Source organism: Prionailurus bengalensis, chromosome B1, assembly GCF_016509475.1.
Source record: "Prionailurus bengalensis isolate Pbe53 chromosome B1, Fcat_Pben_1.1_paternal_pri, whole genome shotgun sequence".
Taxonomy (NCBI): Eukaryota; Metazoa; Chordata; class Mammalia; order Carnivora; family Felidae; genus Prionailurus; species Prionailurus bengalensis.
In genome coordinates, this window is record NC_057344.1 from 206,044,898 (window position 1) to 206,069,324 (window position 24,427).

Here is a 24,427-nt window from a genome sequence, read left to right on the forward strand (position 1 = left end):
TTACCTGTCCCCCCACGGTGTCAAATTGCCAATGTCCATAGGGGCTCCGAGCTCTGTGAGCTCCGCAGAGTGTCACCACTGGGGGGAGCTGGGTGACAGGGACAGATTTTATTTCAAAATAAAAGGTTTAAGAAGAAATCGTTGTTTACCAGAGCTGGAAGGACCTGAGGGGCCACACGGGGTGATCGCAGCTCAGACTCATAGCCAGGCCTCAGTTAAACCAGGCTCTCACCTCCTCCTCGTCCACACCCACCGCCCCTCCCCTGCACCCCTGCCCTGGGTTCTCACCCCCTGGCACAAAGCTCACATCCCCCTCCCCCGCGGGACAACCAGGGACCAGGGACAGGACCGCGAGGGCGGGGCTGTTGCCGGTGGTGCTTCAGGGTTTCGACCGTGCTGGTCCCTTGGCCCTGCGTTGTCTTTCGTCCCCTCGTCACATTTCAAAGTCCTTAAAAAGAGATCAGAAGGAGTTGTGAGGCCCCCGTGCCCGGAGAGGCCCCGGGGTCAGACATCATTTTATCTTGTTCCCTGGGAATTGCTCTGTCACCCGCCCAAGGGCAGCCGCCACATGTTACTTCTCACAGAAATCAATGGACAGAACTGTCCAATGGAAGACGAGCACCCACTGAGCAGCGCACTTGTGATCGAGCCGTTTCAGGGAGAGCGCTACCCAGAGATGCCGACGTTAACGTTTATTTTCGGTTTGTGCTTTTCACTCTCAACGGCTTTTTATTTCCACGCCGGAGAACGAGAGGAGAAGTGCATAATAGAAGACATTCCCAGTGACACCCTGCTCACAGGTGGGTAGCTCCACTCAGCGTGTCGCCTTCCGGGACCGTGCTGGTTTCTTGGTGCGTGAGCTGTCTGGCGGGGAGTAGCGCGCTGTGTGGTTTCCTCTCGAGAGAGTGTATCGAGGTTGGCGACCCCGACCCGAAAGTGGCCTTGGGAGTGAACTGCATAATCCATAGACCGGGAAACAAAGACATAGCACCACAGAATCCAAGCCTGATTGGTCTTTCCGGTCTCGTCGGGTTTCGTGAAGGAAAAGAATTTCTGGTCCCATTAATCGTGCTAATCGTGGCCGAATTCTCAAAGGTAAGTGATGTCTCCGGCTTGGTGCAGCGAAATAGCAGGAAACAGCACACGTTAATGTGTCTCTGAGCCTCGGCCCCGGAGGCTCACGGTGTCCCGCGGGGAGTGGTGCTGGAGGGGGGGCAGGGGTACGCAGATCTGAGACGCTCTCCAAGCAAAGCGTCCATAAAGCCGGCCACGGGCACGGAGATTTCTGCACGTTCCCCACACCGCCTCCAAGCTGTCTCCGTTCAGCTGAGCTGCCCTGGCCTGCTGAGAAAGAAACAGGTGCCCAGGGCCGCAGAATCGCATGGTAAATACAGTACCTCCAACGTTCAGGTAAGATTGGCATCAGGTTCCCTGATTTTCACGCCAAAAGGGAGAACACAGCAGAATCTCCGTAAGTGCAGATCACGATTCCCGTCTCAGGCTGAATAGTGTCAAATGCTCCTCTCCACTCACCCCCTGATGGGGGCGCCCCCGCTGCTGTGGCAACTCCGAGGAGGGGTGTTTGGGACCGTGTGGCGTGAGCAGGGCCGCCCAGATCCAAGGCCGTGTGCCCTTGGCCAAGCTACGGAAGCTGTCTGCTTCCTTTGTCAAAGGGATAAAAATAATAACGACACCTGTTTCTTCCTGTGATGGCGACTGAATGAATATTTGTAGCGCTCTTAGAATGCAGCCAGGCATACAGAACACACGGTGCTTGCGCCGCCCCCGGCCCCGGCTGGCCTCCCAGGGGACACGTGACTCGGGTGCCGAGCTCCGTGGCCGGCGGCCATTTTCCTAGTCATCTGTGAATTTCAACCTGCATTTGAAGGGGGCAGAGGAGGAGTAAGAGGGACGGGAGCAGCCCGCCCACCCTGCCTGCTACCTTGCGGCCCACCAGCTGGATGGACGTGTCCCGGGCACACCCGTGGCGGGAGCCTGAGAATCACCTGACCCGCCGGAGGGGTCTGAGGCGGGAAGGCGAATGCAGCCAGAGGGTGGTGTTTACGTGGAGGTCTCGTGCCGGGCCCCCCCGGAGGCCTGAGTCAGGAGCCTCTTTGGCTCCCCGTCCAAACTGTCCTGCTCTGGTCCTTTCCAATTCTGACTGCCCCTCGCCCTGCCTCCCCAAGCCTCCATCTGTGTTCTGCCTCCTCTGTGGTCTTCTTAGCCATCGCCCCCGTGCAGTTATTTAGGGCCAGAGCTCAGCCACCTACAGTCTGCTTTAACTACAGGGAAATTGTGGAAATGCGTCGGGACACATGTTTTTAAATATTTTTAAAAAGAGGATACGGCCTTGAGGAGCCTGGCTGGCTCAGTTGGTAGAGTGTGCGAATCTTGATCTTGGGGTCGTGAGTTCATGCCCCATGTGGGGGGTGTAGATTACTTAAATAAATCAAAAAATAAAAAAAAATGTTAAATGGCACCAATTATAAAACACCATTATTAAAAAAGAGAGAGGGGCGCCTGGGTAGCTCGTCGGTTGAGCGTCCGACTTCGGCTCAGGTCACGATCTCACAGTTTGTGGGTTCGAGCCCCGCGTTGGGCTCTGTGCTGACAGCTCAGAGCCTGGATCCTGCTTTGGATTCTGTGTCTCCTTCTCTCTGCCCCTCCTCCACTCACACTCTGTGTCTCGCTCTCAAAAAATAAATAAAACATTAAAAGAGAGAGAGAGAGAGAATGTAGTCCTTAAGTCCCATAATATGCTAATGGAGAAAAAAATACTTGATTAATCCCCCACCTAAAAAAAGGCAAGAAAGAAAGGATGAGGAACAAGGAACAAATAGGATAAATGGAAAACCATTAGCAATACAGTAGGCATAAACCCAACTACATTTTACATTACATTAAGTGCAAATGGACAAAACTCTCCACCTAAAAGACAAAGGTCATCAGGCTGGATTTAAAGACAAAACAACTATATACTGTTCCCAAATGAAACACTTTAATTTTTTTCTTTTTTTTTTAAAGTTTATGTATTTATTTTGAGACAGAGAGAGCGAGCCAGCATGAAAAGGGCAGAGAGAGAGGGAGAGAGAGAGAATCCCAAGCAGGCTCCACACTGTCAGGGTAAGCCCGATACGGGGCTCTAACTCACAAACTGTGAGATCACGACCTAAGCTGAAATCAAGAGTCAGACGTTCAAGCGACTGAGCCACGCAGGCTCCCCCAAAAGGAAATACTTTAAGTATAAGGAGAGCTTGAAAGTAAAAGAATGGAAAAAGACATACATGTAAGTATGAACCAAAAGAAAGTGCAAAGTAGACTTTAAGAAACCAAGTATTACTGGAATCAAAGAGACATACAAATCAACAATGTTGGGTTTGATAACAGAAAGATATTTTGCAGGTTTCCTACTTGACTGTTCTGAGTTTCTTCTAAAAGAATTTTGAGCATGACGAGCCATCAGTTAAGTCTCTATTCTTGTCATTGTTTTTCCTTTATTTAAAAAAAAATTTCCTTTAACTATGATTGTATGTGTAATCATCAGCCCATTACTTTGATGTGCCAAATAACGTAATAGCATATCCCAAAATACAATTCCTAAACATTTCATTAAAAATTCCTTTTTATGGGGAGTGCCTGGGTGGCTCAGTCAGTTGAGCATCTGACTTCTGCCCAGGTCACGATCCTGTGCTTCATGGGTTCGAGCCCCGCATTGGGCTCTATGCTGACAGCTCAGAGCCTGGAGCCTGCTTCGGATTCTGTGTCTCCCTCTCTCTCTGCCCCTCCCCCACTCTGCCTCTCTGTCTCCCCAAAATAAATAAACATTAAAAATTTTTTTTTAATTCCTTTTTATGGGGCACCTGGGTGGCTCAGTCAGTTAAGCATATGACTCTTGATTTTGGCTCAGGTCAGGATCTCGGTTTGTGAGATCGAGCCCTGCATTGGGCTCATGCTGTCAGTGCAGAGCCTGCTTGGGTCTCTCCCTCTCTCTCTGCCCCTCTTCCCTGCTCATGCGTGCGCTCTCTCTCTCTCAAAATAAAGAAATAAACTTCCAAAAATCCCTTTTATGAGGAAATTTCATTGCACCCTCTGTGCTTTCTTGTTCATTGTGTGTTGCAGCCTGTATATCTACAGCCAGGACCTTGGCTCAGGTCACCTGCTTACAGCGTGAATCCCTTCCTGACCGCTGTGGGCCGGGTTCTCTGAGTTCTGGGTGCCTGTGCTGCCTGAGCCACAAAACGACTCTGTTTCCACTGCCTGCCTCACTGAACTGCTACCTAGTCTCCAGTGTCCACGAAGTGAGTCCCTGACGCTCACGCAGGGCGTCCATGGTTGTGAGTGCACGTGCCAAACGCTGCTTGGTCAAGAGGTGCCAACCCAGAATGTGCTTATATTTAATTTTTAGGCGACCATTAAAATGAAAACAAACATATTAAGGCTTTCCAGGGTCTGTGGGGCTCTGAGGCCACGTCTGAGGTCCCCGGTCCAGGAGAGCACACACCAGTGACGTCTCCTTCTGTCTTCACCTCTGAGGTACGATGGAATCCAACGAAACACACCCATCTAGAAAGCCTGAGAGAGATGACCTCGGGGCCGGTCATCCAAATCCACCGGAAGGAGTGTTTTTGCTTGTCGGGACTACAAATAAATAGCCTGCAGTGGGTCTGAGGAATCGACCTTCCCCGGGTGGAGGCAGCTCGGGGCGCCTCGTAAGGCAGAGCCCGGCCTCTGGTGTCAAAGAGGTATGCTTTGCAACCACCTTCGTTGCCCAATAGCTTGGTGACTTGGAGCTCTGTGTCCTTATCTGTAAACCAGAGCTCACACCTGCCCCGGAGCAGCGAAGCACCTAGCGTGGCCCGTGACCACACGCAGGTGTTCACCAGTGTTAGCCCCCACCCTTCCGGGCTCTGGCCCCGACCTTATCAACTTGGCCTCCCAGGCTCTGTCCTAAACTGCCAGAACAGGTGCGGCCCTGACTGGCTCAACATCCCCCCGCCCGGCCCCCGCCCCCGAAAGGAAGGACACTGCCTGAGAAGCAGAGGAGAGGGAGGGAGCTCTGGCAGAGGCAGGGGCTGGGAGGGGGGGGGCGGGGGGGAAGCTGTGTGTTACCACTGCTGACCCGATGAGTTTTACTTGCTGGTCCTTGGAGACATTTTTTCTTTTTCTTTTTTTTTTTTTTTTTAATTTTTTTTTCAACGTTTATTTATTTTTGGGACAGAGAGAGACAGAGCATGAACGGGGGAGGGGCAGAGAGAGAGGGAGACACAGAATCGGAAACAGGCTCCAGGCTCTGAGCCATCAGCCCAGAGCCTGACGCAGGGCTCGAACTCACGGACCGCGAGATCGTGACCTGGCTGAAGTCGGACGCTTAACCGACTGCGCCACCCAGGTGCCCCTGGAGACATTTTTCAAACAAGGCTGTTAGTCCCTCATGAAAAGCAGGCCCTGAGAGAGAGAGAGATGCACCTTGGAGCACAGTGATCATAGTGTGGGAGACCGTTCTTTTTTCTTTTCTTTTTTTTAAGAGAAACAGGGATGGGCTGAGAGAGGGAGAGAGAAAATCTGAAGCAGGCTCCAGGCTCCACACCGTCAGCACAGAGCGTGACATGGGGCTCGAATCCACAAACCGTGAGATCATGACCTGGGCTGAAATTAAGAGTCAGACACTCAACCGACAGAGCCAGCCAGGCGCCCCAGAGACTGTTCCCTAAAAAGAAAACAATTAGAATTCAGAACCAATAGAAATTTTGCTCCTGGTCCCTAGATGGGGCATCTGGCTGGCTGAGGTCCTGGTCTCATAGTTTGTGAGACGGAGCCCCCCTGCGGGCTTGCACTGACCGTGCAGGGCCTGCTTGCGATTCTCCTCTCTCTCTGCCCCTCCCCTGCTTGGGCACACTCGTATTCTCTCTCTAAAAAAAAGGCCCCTGGATAGGATTCACTTTGCCCAAATACCCAGGGTTTTTGCATTTTCTTCGGGGCGTTAGAGGTGGGACACAGGACAAGCGACCAAGTTCCGCGAGTGCTTTTGTTCGCCCTCCCCTGGGGCAGCTGCGTTCCCATCTTCGTGGAGGCCGCGCCCACCGCAGGGCTGGGTCAGGTCGGGTCCCCCCCCCCCCGAAGCTGACCCGAGCCAGGAGAGGGGGGTGAGGGGGCCGGAGCGGCCCCAACATGTGGTCCACGTGCGCCTGCGAGTCAGGGCAGCTGTCCCCCCTCCCCCCCACCGGCGAGGACCCGCGCTTCTGGCCCCAGATGTCACTAATGCCACCTGAGACCGTGCCGCAAGCCCTTTGCGAACCCGCCGCCGGTTTGGGAGAAACGTCTGTGCTTCCAATCACTTCTCCGTAGTGAAAACACGCCGATTCCCGAGGATAAACGTGGAGGAGGAGGTGTCCACCACCTGGCAAACCGCCATGGACGACAGGCTCACGTTAGCGGGACAGAGAAGCGGGCGAGAGCCCAGCAGACACTTCGTGACAGGGGAGACCCAAAGAGCCGGCAAGTGGCAGACAGGCGCTCGCCCTGCTCGTCGGTGGGAAACACAGAGCAAAGCCCAGCGAGATGCCACCACCCCCAGCAAGCGGCCGAGTGTTCACGTGTCCGGCAGGGCAGGGCCTCACACACGGGGCACGAGCTTCGCCACCGCCGAGGCCACGGGACGCTCCCCACAAGGCTGCACACCCGTGTCCACGTGCCGCCAAACTTACGCGGCGCCGCTCGTAGGGGCCCCAAGCCGGACCCTGCTCACGTGCCGCCCGACAGACAGGTGCCACGTGGCCGCTTCGCGGGGCAGCAACGCCGGACGGTCCGTCCTGCCCATGACGGCGCAGACGGACCCGCTGACGCGTGTGGACACCAGAGCGCGTCCACAGCCCGTGCGTCTGTACAAGTCAGAATGCGGTCGCCCTTAGGAGTTAGGTAGTGAGCGGGGGCGTTTGGGAAGCGGACGGTTTCTGACCAGGAGCTGCCCGCTGACGGTGTGCGTGTCACGAGGACCTCCGTCGGCCGCACCCACCTCACCGCGCTCCCCCTACATGGAGTCTGCGTGCGGCTGGCCGGTGTGTAGGGAAACGAAGAGTCCCTGGGGAACCCGGAACGTTCTGGAAGACGTCGCTCCATGTTCAAAGCTACTCCTGAGGGCGCTGGCTCTCTGTGCCAGGTCGCACCAGGGGTCGGCCAGACGACCGGGCCGCTGACCACCGCGCTGCGGGGCCTCCCGTGCCTCCGTTCTTCCGCTCATGCTCAGCACTGACAAACAACACTGGGCCTTTCTTCAGCTCTCTGTGTAGACTTCACTTTAGGTAACAGCAGAATAGTTAGGTCTACCGGAAGACGGTCACATAACTGGGTGGGAAAATCAGGTCACAGGTAGTATCTACAGGTTGCCTTCACTTCTTACAAAATATGCAACACACGTTTACAGGAGAGAGACCAGAAGGGCAATACTGATCACCAAAACCTTCTCGGGGGACTTTTGCTTTTTAAACTTCCTACAGTGAATGCACCTGACTAGTCTAGTACCAATCCAATGGCCCTCGGTCGCAGCCGAGGAAGACAAAGAGTCTGGGGTGGAAGGCACAGCCACATCAGGGGTCACAGGGCGGGGCCGAGTGCCTGGACAGGGTGTGCACGGGTGCCCGGGGGACTGGAGAGCTGCGTGTACACGGCCCCGGAAGGGACTCTGCCTGCCGGGCACCCAGCGGCTCCCAACCAGGGCTCCCTGGAGGGAACACCCTGGAAGGGCGCCTAGGAAGCGAGGTCGGCCGGGAGCTCTGTGTGAACCACACCTGAGCTTTAACACGCACGCACATGCACACGCACACGCACGCACACACGCCACACTTGCCGTGCACACACGTGCACACACACCACACGCGCGCACACAGAGACCAAGGCCGCGGAGTGAGTGGTGTGGTTCGAAGAGAGGGGGCCAAGGCCCTTGATTTGGAACTCAAGCTGAGTTTTAATCCTGGCTTGGCCTGTTATCATCTGGATGGTTTCAGATGAGCCATTCGCCTCTTCAGCCTCAGGCTCCACACCTGTGCAAGTGGGTGTCATTACCAACACTGCAGGGTCGGAGGGTTCAGTGGGAGGCGAGAGAAGTCAGTGCCCACGAAGGCCAATAACAACGGCAGAAATAAGTCATCAAGTGCTTACACAGCGCTCACGCGGGCTAAATTCTGCACCGAGCAACTTGCAAATGCCAACTCACTTAACTCCTCACCCCTTCGGGATACACCCGTTATTATGCGGTTTCACTCAAGGGGAGACTGAGGCATAGAGCGGGTCAGTGCCCTGCCCGTGTCCCAGCTCCTAGCCAGGACTCCCCGCCCGCTCAATCGACGTGCGGTGAGAAGCGTGACGGGGCAGCCTGTCCCCGCCCACACTTGTGCCTTTGTCCCATGTTCCATCCCGCGGTGGTGACCTCCCTCCACCTCCGCCGGCCCCTGAACAATGCTTCTCCACTGCCATCTGGTGGCATCCCAGGGGCATGACACCTCCCCGCCTGCCCTCCTCCCACCTTGGGGGCCGCAGATCGAGGCGAAGCGGACGGAAACCACTCCCACTCATTCGGACAATTCAGGCGGCCGCCAGGATCACTGGCGTCGTGACGCTGAGCCCCACTGGTACTCATTCGTTCAAAATCTTCATTGAACGTGTCACAGAACTTCATGGAGCCTCTACCATAGAGCTGAACACTGCTCTCGGCTAATGGCCGGGCCCAAGAGGCCCGCGCAAGACAAACACAGCATGTTCCCCGAGTTCTAGCACCTTACAGAACGTCCGCCTGACCGCTAGACCAGTTGGCAGGCTGACCGGAATGGCCCAGTATGGGCAAGGGTAGGAATGGCGACAGGAGCAAGCTCCCAGAGAAAGTGGGGGGGGGGGGGGGGCTTGACTAAGCGGGGACACCCCAACCGCTCCGAGACACAGGCAGCAAGGGTGAGTTCCGGAGGGGTTAAGACACTTGGTGGTGGCCAGACAGAGACGCTGACTATTCCCATCGGAGAGGCGGGGGTGGGCGTGCCGGAAGTGGGCCGGGAGGAAGACGAGGCTCATCTCACAGAATGGGAAGCTCGTGAAACAGATTTCCAGGTGGTCACACATTTGGAAAGTGATCCGTCTGCCCGGCCGTGTGCTCGCCACGCCCCTCCCTCCAAAGAACACTCAGCTGCTTCCGCAGAGGTGCCTGCCTGATCGGGCTCTGGGCTTTCTTGCTCCAGGTGGTGAAAGTTCCGTAAGTACTTGAAGAGAAGGGCCTAGTGTGCCCTTACCGGGGGGCGTGCACTGGGTGTCCGGCGGGTCCTGGCGGCTGGCGGTCCTTCCAGCTTCCACCTCCTTGCAGTTTCTCTCCATTACTGACCAGCGTGGTCCGACTCCAGCAGTGCCTGTGTGGTCTCCTTTCGGCTGTTTTCCTTCGTGGGCTCTCACACTCCGCTTATGCCTCGAGGGTGACGTCTTCTTAGTGACTTGACCCCTTCTCATTATGTAATGTCCCTCTTTGCCCGTGGTAATTTTCATTGCCCTGAAGTCCACTTTACTGGATACTTACAGAGCCACCCACACTTTTTTATTAACATCAGAATGATTTACCCTTTTTATCCGTTTACCTTTAACCTACATACAGCGTTGTATCAAAGTGATTTCCTCATACGCTGTGTACTAGTTGGGTCATTAGAGAAAACCTATTCTGCCAATCTTGGTCTAACCTGTTTTGACCATCTATCTCCAACGTAATTATTACATGCAATGTATACTGTCTGGGTTCCGGTCTGCTATTTTACTGTTCTCTGTTTGCTCCCTTTGCTTTTTGTTCCTGTTTTCCATTTCCTACCTTTCTGCGGGTCACTTCAGTGTTTTATAATAACCCGTTTTTGCTTTATCTATAGTATTTTTCACTATACCTCTTTGTATAGTTTTAGTAGTGTTTGCTCTAGGGATTGCAATGCACATACTTAACTTATCACAGTCCATGAGGATCGATGTTTTGCATTTTTTCAAGAGGAACGTACAAACCTTATGACCATGGAAGTGCCTTTGCCCTCCCCACCCTTTATAATATAGTTGTCTTAAATGTAACCTCTACATACTTTGAGAATCACATCAGACAATATTATGTATACTGTTTGCTTTCAACCGTCAAACAATTTTAAAAATAGAGAATGCTCTGTCATCATTTCCCTAGTTACTCTGTCATTCTCTCTTCCCTCCTGGTGTTCCAAATTTCCTTATTATTCTCTTTCTGTTTGAAGAACTTCCTTTAGCGAGGTTTTTTTTTTTTTTTTTTTTACTTTTTAATGTATATTTATTTTGAGAGAGAGAAAGAGACAGAGACCAAACAGAGAAAAGGCAGAGAGAGAGGGAGACCCAGAATCTGAAGCAGGCTCCAGGCTCTGAGCTGTCAGCACAGAGCCCGATGCGGGGCTCAAACCCACGAAGTCGGACGCTTAACCGACTGAACCACCCAGGCGCCCCTAGAAATTATTTTAAGGCAGGTTTTCTGGTGAAAAATTCTCTTAGTTTTCCTTGACCTAAGAATATTTCGCCTTCATTCTGAAGGGTATTTCCGCTGGATATAGAGTGTGGTTTGACGATTGTTTTCTTTCAACGCTTGAAAATGTGCTACTTCCTTCCGGCCTCCATGTTTCTGATGTGAAGTATACTGTCATTCAAACTGTTGTTCCCTTATCAGTCATGCATGGTTTCTATTTTCCATATATATTTTTGTCTTGTGAAAATGAGTAAAAGGAAGCCTCATTTAGAATGGAGTCGGGTGGCCCCAGGGGAGCTCTCAGCCCTAGCACCCCTGGTCAATTGCAGACCCAACAGGAATTGACGCACCTTGCGGGTGGGTTCCACTGTAGCTACTACTTGCCCAGCCCATCAGGAGGAAGGAAGGTTTCCTCCTCCCCCAGCAACAGTTCCAGCCAATGAGAGACTCCACAGCCCAACCAATGAGAGACAATGACAGCCCAGCCAATGAGAGACTGCCAGGGGTCAGCCAATGAAAAGCACTACACTTCCAGCTCCCATTTTCCTCCAATGGACTTTCTGTTTACAACAGCCCTCCTACCCCCTTTCCTCTATGAGAGAGCGTCCTCTGCTTTGTTCTCTCACTGCGCCTTTTGCCGCGTTAATTCTGTTGTGTGCCCCGCGGAACCTCATAGGCAGATGAAAAGATCCGTCTGTGCATCTCGCGCCTCCCTGCAGCCCTCAGACAGGGTGGGCATCTCCCCAGAACCCCACCCCAGCCCTCGCGTGAAGCATCCAGTGGGGAGGGGTGCAGCTTCCTTCATGGTACTCATCTGGGGCACGGCAGGTGTACCCAAAGGGGCTCCATCCTGCAGGCCCTTCCAGATCCTCTGGCTAAAGAAACCAGGTTTTTCTTGAGCAAGCTTCCTCTTTCCCCTCTCTCTCTTCCCCTCCCTTTGAGTTTGGTCTGCAGTTGCAGATTGCTTTAGCACCCAGGCCAGGGCAGGCCAGCTGGAGGACACTCACTGCTGAGTTGTGCTTTGAGTCTTGAGGCTCTCAACCAATCACCTTTTTCCTACCTTTCGGAGTCTTCTGATTGTTGTTTTACACATTTTGCCCAACGTTTTTGGTTGTCATTAGCAGAAGGAATAGGGTGGAATGGGCTTACTCCATCTTTTCTAGAATCATCAGTGATCCTTAACAACTTTTTTTTTAGTGTTTATTTATTTTTGAGAGAGAGAGAGAGAGAAAGACAAAGCATGATCAGGGAGGGGCAAAGAGAGAGGGAGACAGATTCCGAAGCAGGCTCCAGGCTCTGAGCTGTCCGCACAGAGCCTGATGCAGGGCTGGAACCCATGGACCATGAGATCATGACCTGAGCTGAAGTCAGCTGCTTAACTGACTGAGCCACCCAGGCGTCCCCATCAATGATACTTTTAAAAAGATCTCCTGGAGATGGGCCCTTGAATCAGCATACAATGTGCATTTGATAGAGTTTTTTAAATGTCTGGAGGGACAAAGGACCAGTACAGTTCAAAGGTGCCTAGGACGAAGTGCAGGCAGGGCTTGAGACTTTGCTGTGGATCTTCCCATGCCAGGAGGTGGTCTCTTCCGGTGTTCCCCCGCAGAGTGCCCCACTTTGCAGGGGCTGCTCCCTACAGTCGACGTTCCCATCGGGGACCTGTCTCCTCACCATCCAGGGAGGCCATGTGGCCCTGCGCCTGTAGTTCTGGGCTTTGGAATCACACTACCTTGACTCTAATTCTGCCTCTACAACTCACTAGCTATACGACTTTCTGTCTTGGAGATTCAGTTTCCAACTTGTAGACTAGGGGACAGTATGCAGAATCCACCACTCACACCTGGTCCAAGTCACCCCGATTCTCTGCTTCCACTCTGGATCCCTCAGTCTTTTCTCCACATGACAAATATTTTAATTTTTTTTAATGTTTATTTTTGAGAGAGACAGAGAGAGACTGAGTGTGAGCAGGGGAGGGGCAGAGAGAGAGGCAGGCACAGAGTCTGAAGCAGGCTCCAGGCTCCGAGCTGTCAGCACACAGCCCGACGCGGGACTCGAACCCACGAATCGGGAGATCATGAGCTGAGCCGAAGTCGGATGCTTAACCGAGCCACCCAGGCGCCCCCACGCAACAAATAGTTTAAAGTGAAAGCCACTTGATTTCACTCCTCCAAATAACTACTTCCCCGATCCCAACAACGGATGTGCAGGCTCTCTGTGACCCTGTCCCTGCTCAACCTCATCTCCTAGCGTTCTCTGCCTGCTGTCCTCACCCCAGCAGCCTTGCTGTTCCTTGGTACCCCAGGCATGCTCCCACCCCAGGACCTCTGCATACACTCCTGCAAGGAACAGTCTTTCCCCCAGATGGAGGCAGCATCGTGTGGCAGTAGGGGAGAGACACTGCATGGCCTGGGTTTCAGTCCTGACTCTGCCACTTGCTAGGTGTGTGGCCTTAGGCAAATTACTTTTTCTGTTTTGGTTTCATCATATGTAAACTTGTCATAAAAATAGTATCGCCTGTTGTCATGAAAATTCAGACTACATGTGTAAATTCTCTAGAATGCTTGGCGAATACTTAGAACTGAATGTGATGTAGAGACAGAAACATGTTTATAAGGATACTCAGTACGAAATTATATACATCGTTTACTCCCCTAGTCCTTTGGTTCTTCACTCAAACTTCAGGGGGCACCCCGACTGCCCTGTCGAATTCTCCAAGTCCCTTATCCCTGTCACCTGCTTTTTCTTACAGCGTCCTTGTATATTGTATACTTATTTCCCTGTTGTCTGTTTCTCTCTGTACGGGAGCTCCGTGGAAACAAAGATAGTGTCTATTTTGTTCACGTCTGTCCTCACTCCCGGAACGGTGCTGTCACTGGGGAAGGGGCTCATTGTATACTTATCAGTTGACTTGGTGAAGGAATAGAAATGCCTCCTCGAAGCACATTTCAAGAATCGATGGGGCGGCACATTAAGCGCTCAGCACAGTGCCTGGCACACACAAGGACTATTAGCTATTTTTCAATGTTTTTCAATAAACGTGACCTCCTTTCATTGGCATTGTACCTGGCAAGGGCTGAAGGGGAAAGGTAAGCCATACGACGCTTTCGTGCCCCAAAGGAGAAAGTGGGAGGCTCTCTCAGGGACGCAGACCCGAGCAGGAGCCTTGACAGCAGGGGAAGGAAGGACTCGACAGGACACGCCTAGGCCTCAGCAAAGGAATTGTGCTGGGTGACGGACACAGCTGCTGGAACTCGAGGCAGAAATTCGTCACGGCTCTTTATTTTTTCAACAGCCCTCGCAGCTCTGAGACTTAGGAGGGACTTAGCTTATCCCCTTTTTCCGAGGGAGCTGAGTGCAGAGCGGTGAAGTCACGTGTGAACACGGGCCCACGCCTTCCTCTCTCCTCCGGGGCCTTCCCGCTCGGCCACGGGACCTAATCACCAGGACCTAAGCTCTTTACGCTAACGGTGTTTTCTATTCAGATCAGCTGAAAAGAAAATTCATTTATCAGTTAACGTTACGTAAATATTTCTCACCCCTATCTTGTAATGAACATCTCGCGTTTGTGAAACAGGGACTTTCAGGATCCAGCAATGGGACACACGCAGACACGACTTCCTGGAGTCGGCTCCGGGCCTGGGAATGTTTGTGACTGTTACAACCTACAATGATGAGGTAAAGCATTCTTTGGTGTTTTGTCACGAACAGTTTTCATTTGCGAAAAACTCTTATGCCATGTATCCCCACAAACTTGAAACGCGTCCGCGTAGGCACTCATCAACCAGAGCTTACAATTTTTCATGTGTACAGCCCCAAAGAGAGGCGCTGCACAAAGACGTGGCAAGTGCCCGCCTCCGGGGAGCCTGTAGTCTGGCTGAAGAGCAGAGACCTTAACGCAAAACATTTTAAAATAATAGAAATGCTAGGCCTCGTGCGCATCATCTTGAGGTCTGCTGGTCGTGCTGGGAAGATGGGACCCCCAGGGCCGAGGCATCCCCGTGGTTTTGTCAGGACCACAGCCTCACCCACGCAGGAGGGCCACAGAGGCGCCCCTGCCCTCCTCCCTGGCAGGCGCTTTCTTTAGTTACGTGGCAGCCTCTGGTCTGTTTGGTCCCCTTGGGGTTAACGGGAGTAGAAAAGGCACCATGGTCGAGTGGGAAGGATGCAATTTTGGAGTCGGAGCCAAGTTCAAGTAGAGACCGTCAAGCTGAATCTTCAGCAGGTTGACTGCTCCAATCCTGTCTTGTCGTCTTTACGTTGGATGTAACGGAGACCTCCGGTCCCCACCACACCGGCTCAAGACACTCTGACTTGCTCAGTCCACGAATTCAAACGCATTTGCAAGAACTACTTCCCTTTGGACGTGGAGCTGCCCTGGGATGTGCTCGTGGTGGAGCAAAGCCTCACAGAGCAGAACAGGCATTTCCTCTGGGGGGAGAGGACAGAAAGTTCCTGTTCTCATTACACTGGATGGTTGCCTGGTCCCAGCGCAGGAGATATTTTGACATCCCTGCTCCTGTGGAGACTCCACTCCAGCTGGACTGTTGGCACACTTGAACCTGGCCTGGTACAGTACCTTCTCCTGGTGTGCCTGGCACCGGCCTAATGGTGGTTCTGCCGGGGTCACTTTCCTGACTCCTGTCTGCACAGCTACCTCCCCTCCCTACCCTTATGCTGAGACCCAACTCTTCTTTGTCCTTTTATGATCTATCTGGGAATGTCTCTATGGCTTATTAAGTGCAGAATTGAAATTTTAGTTGAGCTAAAAATTGTCACAGAAATCCCAATTACTGTTTCTAAGACCGAGAAGATTCATACTTCAAAAGCATAGTTGCCTGAAACAATACCCCCTTCTAAATTTTTTAAATTTTATTTATTTTGAGAGAGACAGTGTGAGTGGGGAGGGGCAAATAGAGGGAGAGAGAGAATCCCAAGCAGGCTCCACACTGTCAGCACAGAGCCCAACTTGGGGCTTGAACCCACGAACCACAAGGTCATGACCTGAGCAGAAACTAAGAGTCAGTGACTTAACTGACCGAGCCACCCAGGCACCCCCTGAAACAACACATCCTTCTAGAAGGGATGAAAAATATTTTCATTCATTCTGCATTCGACAAATATTTATCATGGTCCTAATACATACCCTGCCCTCTTCTTGGCCTAAAAGAGACCAAGTTCTCACCCCATAGGCCTGGTTTTCAAGAAAACTCTATTTGAAGGAAGAAGAAACAGCCCTAGTTTCAACATTTCTTACAAGACCCCCTTTTAAGGCCCTTATCAGCACCTTCACAAAGCTTCTGACCATTGTTACCTGATCAGTGTGTCTAGGAGCACAGGGCACTCTAAGTTGCCCCCCTTGGTCATCTCCCCGTTCCTATGGCGTGTGATTGACAGCCCAAGGGAATAACACGGCTGGTAGGGCAGGCAGTAACCACATCTGTGTCCCATACAAACACATGCATTTTGTATCCCATTGTCCATTATTTCCCTAACAGTCGGTGATGTTGAGCATCTTTTCATGCGCTTTTTGGACTTTTTTGCTTTTAGCACTTTGAGATTATCAATCCACTGCCTTCTGGTCTCCAAAGTTTCTGATGAGAAGTCTGCTGATAATCTTTTGTTTTGTTTTGTTTTTTTTAAGTCTGCTGATAATCTTATTGAAGATCCCTTCAATGACCATTATGCAGATCCCTGATCTTGGGAGGACAAGGTCATTCGGCACCCTGGCTTCCTTCCACACGCTACGTGCAAGCTGTTCTAGCAACACACGCACAGCTGCCTGCCACGTGGCTGGGCTGCAGATGCGGATGAGGGCGCGCACGGGGATGGGATGGGTAGCTACTACTGTGCTAAGAGCTGACACTGACCAAAATTAACCACAGTCCACCACCCAAGGCTTCCCCTGGAAGCTGCAAGCTTTCCATAGACTCCATAGTTCCAAAATAGTTACATCAGGCAGATTCCAACAGTGTGATTGTTGTCTAGATGGCAAGACAGACTCCTGGTGCTGCCTACCCCACCATCTTCCCACAATCCTCTTCTGGCTCAAAATATTTTGAAATTTCTTTTAGGATTTCTTCCTTGCCCCATGTGTTAATTTAAAATGTGCTTAATCTCTAAATGTGTGTTTAATTTCTGAATATTTTGGCATCTTCCAACTATCTTTGTTACTGATTTCTACTTTAACTCCATTGTGTTTTGAGGGTAGACTTTGTATGGTTTCTATTATCATTATTATTTATTGAAATGTAGTTGATGATCTCTACTATTTTAAATGGATTCAGGTGTGTTTTGTGGCCCAGAATGTGGGCTGTCTTGGTGAGTGTGGCCTTGAGAATTTGCATATTCTGCAGTTGGTGGATGAAGTCGGCTACAGACATCCGTTAGGTGCCGTTGACTGATGGTGCTGTTGAGTTCAACGATGTCCTTCCTGACCTGCTGCTGGATCTGCCCGCTCCTGACAGAGGGGTGGGTGTCAGAGCCTCCCGACTACGGGCGGGTTCTCCTCTTCCTCCTGCAGTCCTGTTGGTTTTTGTCTTGAGTAGCTGGGCGCTGTGTTGTTAGGTGCTCACCCATTAAGGATTGTTTTGTCTTCTTGGATAATTGACCTCTTTGTCATTATGTAAAGCTCTGTTATGTAATTATCCCCGATAACCTTCCTTGATCTGAAGACTGCTGTATCCAAATATGAGTACTCCAGCTTTTTTGTAAGGCTAGCTTAAAGTTAGCATATACATCTTTCTCCATCCCTTAACTTTTTTTAAACGTTATTTATATTGAGAGAGAGAGACAGAGAGAACAAGTGGGGAAGGGGCAGAGAGAGATGGAGAGAGAATCCCAAGCAGGCTGCACACCATCGCCACACAGCCAGATATGGGACTCAAACTCACAAACCATGAGATCAAGACCTGAGCTGAAACCAAGAGTCAGACACTTAACTCACTGAGCCACCCAGGTGCCCCCTCCATCCTGTAACTTTTAATCTACATGTGTCTTTATATTTAAAGCAGGTTTCTTATGCACAACATACAGTTTTGGTTTTGATCCACTCTGACAGTCCCTGTCTTTGAATTGGTACATGTAGACCACTGACATTCAAAGTGATTACTGGTATCACTGGATGAACGTCCACCGTGTTTGTTCCCATTTCCTATTCACTGCCCTGTTCTTTGTTCCTATTTTTGTCTTCCACTTTTTCTATCTTTTGTGGGTTTTATTTGAGAGAAAGAGAGAGAGAACACAGGGCAGAGGGACAGAGGGGGAGAGAGAGAATCTCAAGCAGGCTCCTCGCTCAGCATAGAGACCTCCATGGGACTCTATCCCAGGACCCTGGGATCATGACCTGAGCTGAAATCAAGAGTCAGATGCTCAAGTGACTGAACTACCCAGGAGCTCCAATCTTTCACGACTTTGAGTATTTTATGTGATTCCATTTTGTCTCTTTTCTTAGCATATCAATTATACTTTTTGAACTTTTTTTAAAAATGGTTGCCCTAGAATTTGCAATATATATTTGCAACCAACACAAGTCCACTTTCAAGTACCACCATACCTCTTCATGGGGGCTGCACATGCCTTAGAGTAATCAAGCATTCCGGATTCCTCCCTCCTGTCCCTTTCCGTCATGCCGTCCTCCATTTCACTTACACGTGAACTATAACCAAATGCATTGTTGTCATTATTTGAACAAACTAGTATCTATTAGATCAGTTAAGGAAAATAAGTTTTTATTTTACCTTAACTTAGCCCTTCTCTGATCTCTTCCTTTATGGAGATCTGAGTTTCTGAACCATATCATTTTCCTTCTCCTTTGAGAACTTACCAGTTCTTGCAAGGTAGGTCTAGCAATGACAAACTCCCTCAGATTTTCTTTGAGGAAATCTTTATTTCTACTTCACCGTTGAAAGGGAATTGTGCAGGATACAGAATTCTAGGCTGGTGGGTTTCTTCGCTCAATGTGTTAAATATTTCATTCCAAGCTTTTCTTGCTTGCGTGGTTTCTGGAGACGTCAGATGTTAACTCTTACCTTTGCTTCTTTACAGTGAAGGTGTTTTTCTCCTCTGGCTTCAAGATGTTTTTATCATTGATATCGGCAGTTTTATGATATGCCTGGGTGTAGGGTCTTTCTCTGGTTTGGTTTGTTTGGCATTGATCCCGTTTGGTGTTCTCCGAGTTTTCTGGCTCTGTGGCTTGGTGTCCGACACTAACCAGGGGGAAATTCTGTCATTATTGTTTTAGGGATTTCTTCCATTTCCTCCTCTTTCTTCTCCTTCCAGTATGGCCAGTACATGAATGTTACACCTTTAACGATCGTCCCACGGTTCTGGGATATTATGTTCCATTTTTTTCAGTCTTTTTTCTCTTTGCTTTTTCAGTTTTAGAAATTCCCATGGACATATCCTTATGCTGGGAGATTCTTTCCTCAGCCGTGTCCAGTCTAATAAGGCCATCAAAAGCATCCTTACTTTCTGTTACAGCATCTAAAAAGTTTCTTAGAACTTCCACCTCTCTGCTTACATTACCCTTTTGTTCTTGGCATACTGCCTGCTCCCTCCGTGAGAGCCCTTCGCATATTAACCACAGTTTTTCCGAATGCCTGGTGTCTACTCATTCCAGTATCCCTGAAATGTCTGAGTCTGGTTCAGATGCCTGCTCTGTCTCTTCAGACTATGTTTTTTGCCATCCAGTAGTAGTCCTTGAAATTTGTGGTTGATGAAAACTGGACATCACGTACCAGGTAAAAGGAACCCAGTACTGGTGCCCACGGTTTCTGCTCTGGTAAGTTGTGATTCTTTGTATTTCCTGGTCTCTGCAGTGTTGGGGGCAGTGGTTTACCCTGTGACCTCAATTCTCTGACAGATCTAAAAAGAACTGCTTTTCTTTTTGTTCATCTTTTTACTTGTTAGGACAGAGTGGCAACTTCCAAGCTCCTTGATGACAGACTAGAAGTCCTACACCTGTTCTTAAAAATGGCAAACAATATAGAAATTAGCTAAACAGTAAATCAAATTTGCCCAACAAAAATAACCAACTAACAGGTCGGTGTGTATTCTTCTAAGAATACAGTCTTCTTCTAAGCTTCTGGAAACATACATACATGCGTTTTGCAAATGCTCTTTTTAAAAAATATATTGTCAAATTGGCTTACATACAGCACCCAGTGCTCATCCCAACAAGTGCCCTCCTCCGTGCCGATCACCCACTTTCCCCCTTCCCCTTCCCTCACCCACCATCAACCCTCAGTTTGTTCTCTGTAGTTAAGAGTCTCTTATGGTTTGCTTCCCTCCCTCTCTGTTTGTAACTATTTTTTCCCCTTCCCTTCCCCCATGGTCTTCTGTTAAGTTTCTCAGGATCCACATATGAGTGAAAACATATGGTATGTCTTTCTCTGACTTATTTCACTGAGCATAATATCCTCCAGTTCCATCCACGTTGCCGCAAATGGCAGGATTCCATTCTTTCTCATTGCCAAGTAGTATTCCATTGTGTATATAAACCACATCTTCTTTATCCATTTGTCAGTTTATGTACATTTATGCTCCTTCCATAATTGGGCTATTGTTGAAAGTGCTGCTATAAACATTGGGGTACAAGTGCCCCTATGCATCAGCACTCCTATATCCTTGGGTAAATTCCTAGCAGTACTATTGCTGGGTCGTAGGGTAGTTCTATTTTTAATTTTTTGAGGAACCTCCACACTGTTTTCCAGAGTGGCTGCACCAGTTTGCATTCCTACCAACAGTACAAGAAGGTTCCCATTTCTCCATGTCCTCACCCGCATCTATAGTCTCCTGATTCGTTCATTTTAGTCACTCTGACCAGTGTGAGGTGGTTTCTCAGTGTGGCTTTGACTTGTATTTCCCTGATGATGAGTGACGTTGAGCATTGTTTCATGTGTCTGTTGGCCATCTGGATGTCTTCTCTGGAAAGGTGTCTATTCATGTCTTCTGCCCATTTCTTCACTGGATTATTTGTTTTTCGGTGTGGAGTTTGGTGAGTTCTTTATGGACTTTGGATACTAGTCCAATATGTCATTTGCAAATATCTTTTCCCATTCTGTTGGCTGCCTTTTAGTTTTGTTGATTGTTTCCTTTGCAGTGCAGAAGCTTTTTATCTTCATGAGGTCCCAATAGTTCACTTTTGCTTTTAATTTCCTTGCCTTTGGAGATGTGTCAAATAAGAAATTGCTGTGGCTGAGGTCAGAGAGGTTGTTGCCTGTTTTCTTCTCTGGGGTTTTGATGGTTTCCTGTCTCACATTCAGGTCTTTCATCCATTTTGAGTTTATTTCTGTGTACGTTGTAAGAAAGTGGTCAAGCTTCATTCTCCTACATGTTGCTGTCCAGTTCTCCCAGTACCATTTGCTAAAGAGACTTTTCTCCATTGGATACTCTTGCCTGTTTTGTCAAAGATTAGTTGGCCATATATTTGTGGGTCCATTGCTGGGTTCTCATATTCTATTCTGTTGGTCTATGTGTCTTTGTGCCAATACCATACTGTCTTGATGATTACAGCTTACAAATGCTTTTTTAATTAATTTACTGATTTTGACAGAGAAAGAGTGAGATAGAGTGCGAGTCGGGGAGGGGCAGAGAGAGAGGGAGACAGGGAATCTCAGGCAGGCTCCGTGCTGTCAGCACAGAGCCTGATGCGGGGCTTTAACCAACGAACCGTGAGATCATAACCTGAGCCAAAATCAAGAGTTGGACACTTAACTGACTGAGCCACCCAGGGGCCCCTACAAATGATTTTTTAAATAAAAAATAGGATCCTATACAGACTGCTCCACCACAGGATATCATGGACACCTTTAGTACAGGTATGGGTATAGTACTCTCTTTTTTGGCCATGTAATATGCCTTTATTTGGCTTTGTCTGAATTTAATCAATCCCCTACTAAAAAGTATTAAAGTAATTTTAAGAAAGCAAGGTTGCCATTGCAAATAACACCACACCGAATATCCTTTTACATATAATTTTTTCCACTTGTTCATTTCCATAGAATAAGTTTCCATAGGTAAAACCACTGAGTTGATGGTCATATACATTTTAAGTTTTAATACATATTGCTGACCTGCTCTACAAAATGGCTGTTCAACTTACATTCCCAAATCAGTGTTTAGAGACAGTATTTCTCAATACTATCCCCAGATACTTTTATTTAAATCTTTGACAATCGGGGGCGCCTGGGTGGCGCAGTCGGTTGAGCGTCCGACTTCAGCCAGGTCACGATCTCGCGGTCCGGGAGTTCGAGCCCCGCATCAGGCTCTGGGCTGATGGCTCGGAGCCTGGAGCCTGTTTCCGATTCTGTGTCTCCCTCTCTCTCTGCCCCTCCCCCGTTCAAGCTCTGTCTCTCTCTGTCCCAAAAATAAATAAACGTTGAAAAAAAAAATTAAAAAAAAAAATAAATCTTTGACAATCGGATAGCGAATAAGGGATATCTTACTGTGTGTCTGTGTGTGTTGTTTTTCCCAACAAGGCTAAATAATTTTCACATTCATCAACCACTTCATTTCTTCTTTAGGAATAGCACAATTTTTACTACATGATAGAGGGGAGATTTATTTTTAAGAAGGGCAAGTAGAGAATAATAAACTTAAACTATGGATATCCTCAATCCTAGGTGTTATTGTCCAAGTTATATGGCCCACAAGGAACATTCTATTTTACTTCACATTCACCTGGCGAACACATCATTTGCTTGGAATCTAACTCTACAAGGCTTGTGTCATTTGGAGGGAGTAAGCTGGTAAGTACATGCCTCCCGTGTCCGTGCTGATGAACAGGGCGTCAGTGCTACTCAGGCGTGACGCTGGTATGCAGAACCATCACTCCCGACTGGCTAGAGCCTTATGAAAGTCCTGGGACCACATCTCAGTGCAGCAACCACAGAAGGGGCTGCACAGCTTGGAAGGGGTTCAAAGGAGAGCCACGGTGTTGATTAAAGGGCTTGAAAAACAAGAACTGTGAGGGACGGTTAAAAGAACTGTGATCATTCAGGCCTGAAAACAAGCGAAGGCTGGACAGTAAATTAACAACGCAATTGCAATAAATACAACTCTTACATGGCAGATGGCGACTGGTTATTTTCTAAAGGTGCTGAGTGCAGATGAAGAGAATCTGTATGTTAGCATCAGAAATTAAGCTTCACGTAAAGAAAAATTTCCTGAAAGTCATCAAATTCCCTCGGCACCAAAGGCATTTGCCTAATGGTAAATCTGACGTTCAGGAGGGTGTGAGTACTCTCTCTGGGTCGTGGGTCACCATCTAATGCGTTAATATCACCAAGAAAGACTACTGAGTACGGCAGGGGATTGAGAGCCAGCGAGAGACTAGAAAGAAGCGGGGCCTGCTCTAGAAGGGGCAGGGGGGTGGGGGGTGGAGAGAGCTAGGAGAGGAGTCGGGGAGACACAAGGCAGACGTGGAGGGGAGCTGTTTTAAGCACGTTTCTTCCTTGTCACTGTTTGTACAGCGGATTCACTTAGAGATCCGAGTTGGACAACACGACCTTGATGCAGCCGCTGCTCAAGCGAAGGACAAAGTTAATGAAGTTAGCTTCAAGCTGGAACGTCTAATTGAGCAAATTGAGCAAATAGTCAAAGAACAAAACTATCAAAGGGTCAGTCTGCCCATTCGACTTACTCTCTCTCTTCCTGCCAGGAACACAGCTCTGGAGACAAAGCCCCCAAACTGCAGAGAGAATAGACTGCCTGCTCCCCGTCTCTCTCTCTCCGAGCTAGCACGGTGGGGACCCTCAGGGTGAAGGGCAAGAGTGAGCTGTCACTACCTTTTCACTGTCTGCTGGACGGTGAGCTCCTCTAGGAAGGGGGACTGCGGCCCATCCGCTCTTGGGGTGTGAGCCGACAGAGCGAATAAATAAATGCTCCCCAACATCCTCCACGTACATGGAGAGGCGCGGTGTGCCTGCTCTGCAAATGACAGTTCTGTTCTTGTGACACTGTGTGTTTCCGGGTCACTGTGCTCAGTGGACTCTGCTCACACGTGGGGCCAGATCTGCCCCCTGCTCACCTTGTGTCGTCTCCAGACACCAGTTTCCTTGCCTGGAAAATAAGAGGAGGACAGGCGTGCTTGACAGAGTGCCCAGCTTAACGTGAAGCAAGGACGCAGATGATGAAAATCTGTCACTTTGCTCAATGCTGGGAAATAAATGTAAAAGATAATGGATCAAACAGCAGACACTCTACATCAAAATACAAAAACATGCTTTATAAGGTTGATTCTTAGTCCTTGTGTTAAGCTAACAACATGCCCCAGCTTAATCAGATACTGCACTCTGGTATGAGATACTAACTGGGAAATATTAAACATCTTCAAAGCATATAGCACCTTCCCCCCAAATTCATACATTAAATACTTTAAGAAACTAAACCTGCCTATTTCCCTTCTACATAGGACCGTGAAGAAAATTTTCGAATGACCAGCGAAGATACAAATAGCAATGTGTTATGGTGGGCTTTTGCACAAACACTAATCTTCATCGCAATTGGAATTTTCCAAATGAAACACCTTAAAGACTTCTTTATAGCTAAGAAACTTGTTTAAGATGTTAACCAAGAAAACTACTTGCTAATTTGCATAATGTTTGGTTAATAAATCAGTATGTATTCATAACCGAGTATTGCCTTTATGATTTCAAAGATTATCAGATTGAAATTCATGTTACAGCATTGTAGCAGTGATAACATATTACTTGAACAATGTAGCTTCTGAGTTTGATAGAATAAGCACACCACCCAGTTATTTTAACTTGGTACAGATCAGCACTGTCCAATAGAAAGAAAATGTGAGCTACATATGAAAATTTTAAGTCTTCTGGTTCCCACATTAAAAAAAAAAAAAGGGGGGGGTTTTGAAAGGTAAAATTAACCCGTGATATATATATTTAACCCAAAACATCAAAAATATTACCATTTTAA

At 49.1% G+C, this 24,427-nt stretch overlaps 1 protein-coding gene across 1 annotated transcript; it reads left to right on the top strand.

Annotated features, from left to right (window-relative positions):
- The first annotated feature begins 607 nt into the window (after window positions 1-607).
- On the top strand, window positions 608-24,122 carry LOC122479149 (transmembrane emp24 domain-containing protein 11). Its single transcript, XM_043573212.1, has 5 exons — window positions 608-800; window positions 14,067-14,167; window positions 22,114-22,239; window positions 22,963-23,109; window positions 23,904-24,122. Exons 1-5 carry the CDS (start codon window positions 608-610, stop codon window positions 24,051-24,053), a joined length of 717 nt encoding a protein of 238 aa, XP_043429147.1. The 3' UTR covers window positions 24,054-24,122.
- The last annotated feature ends 305 nt before the right edge of the window (window positions 24,123-24,427 follow it).

Coding starts and splice junctions, on each gene's coding strand:
- LOC122479149 (XM_043573212.1), top strand. CDS start 608: ATGGAAGACGAGCACCCACTGAGCAGCGCACTTGTGATCGAGCCGTTT. Junction 14,168..22,113: donor TTACAACCTACAATGATGAG/GTAAAGCATTCT, acceptor CCTCAATCCTAG/GTGTTATTGTCCAAGTTATA. Junction 22,240..22,962: donor CATTTGGAGGGAGTAAGCTG/GTAAGTACATGC, acceptor CTGTTTGTACAG/CGGATTCACTTAGAGATCCG.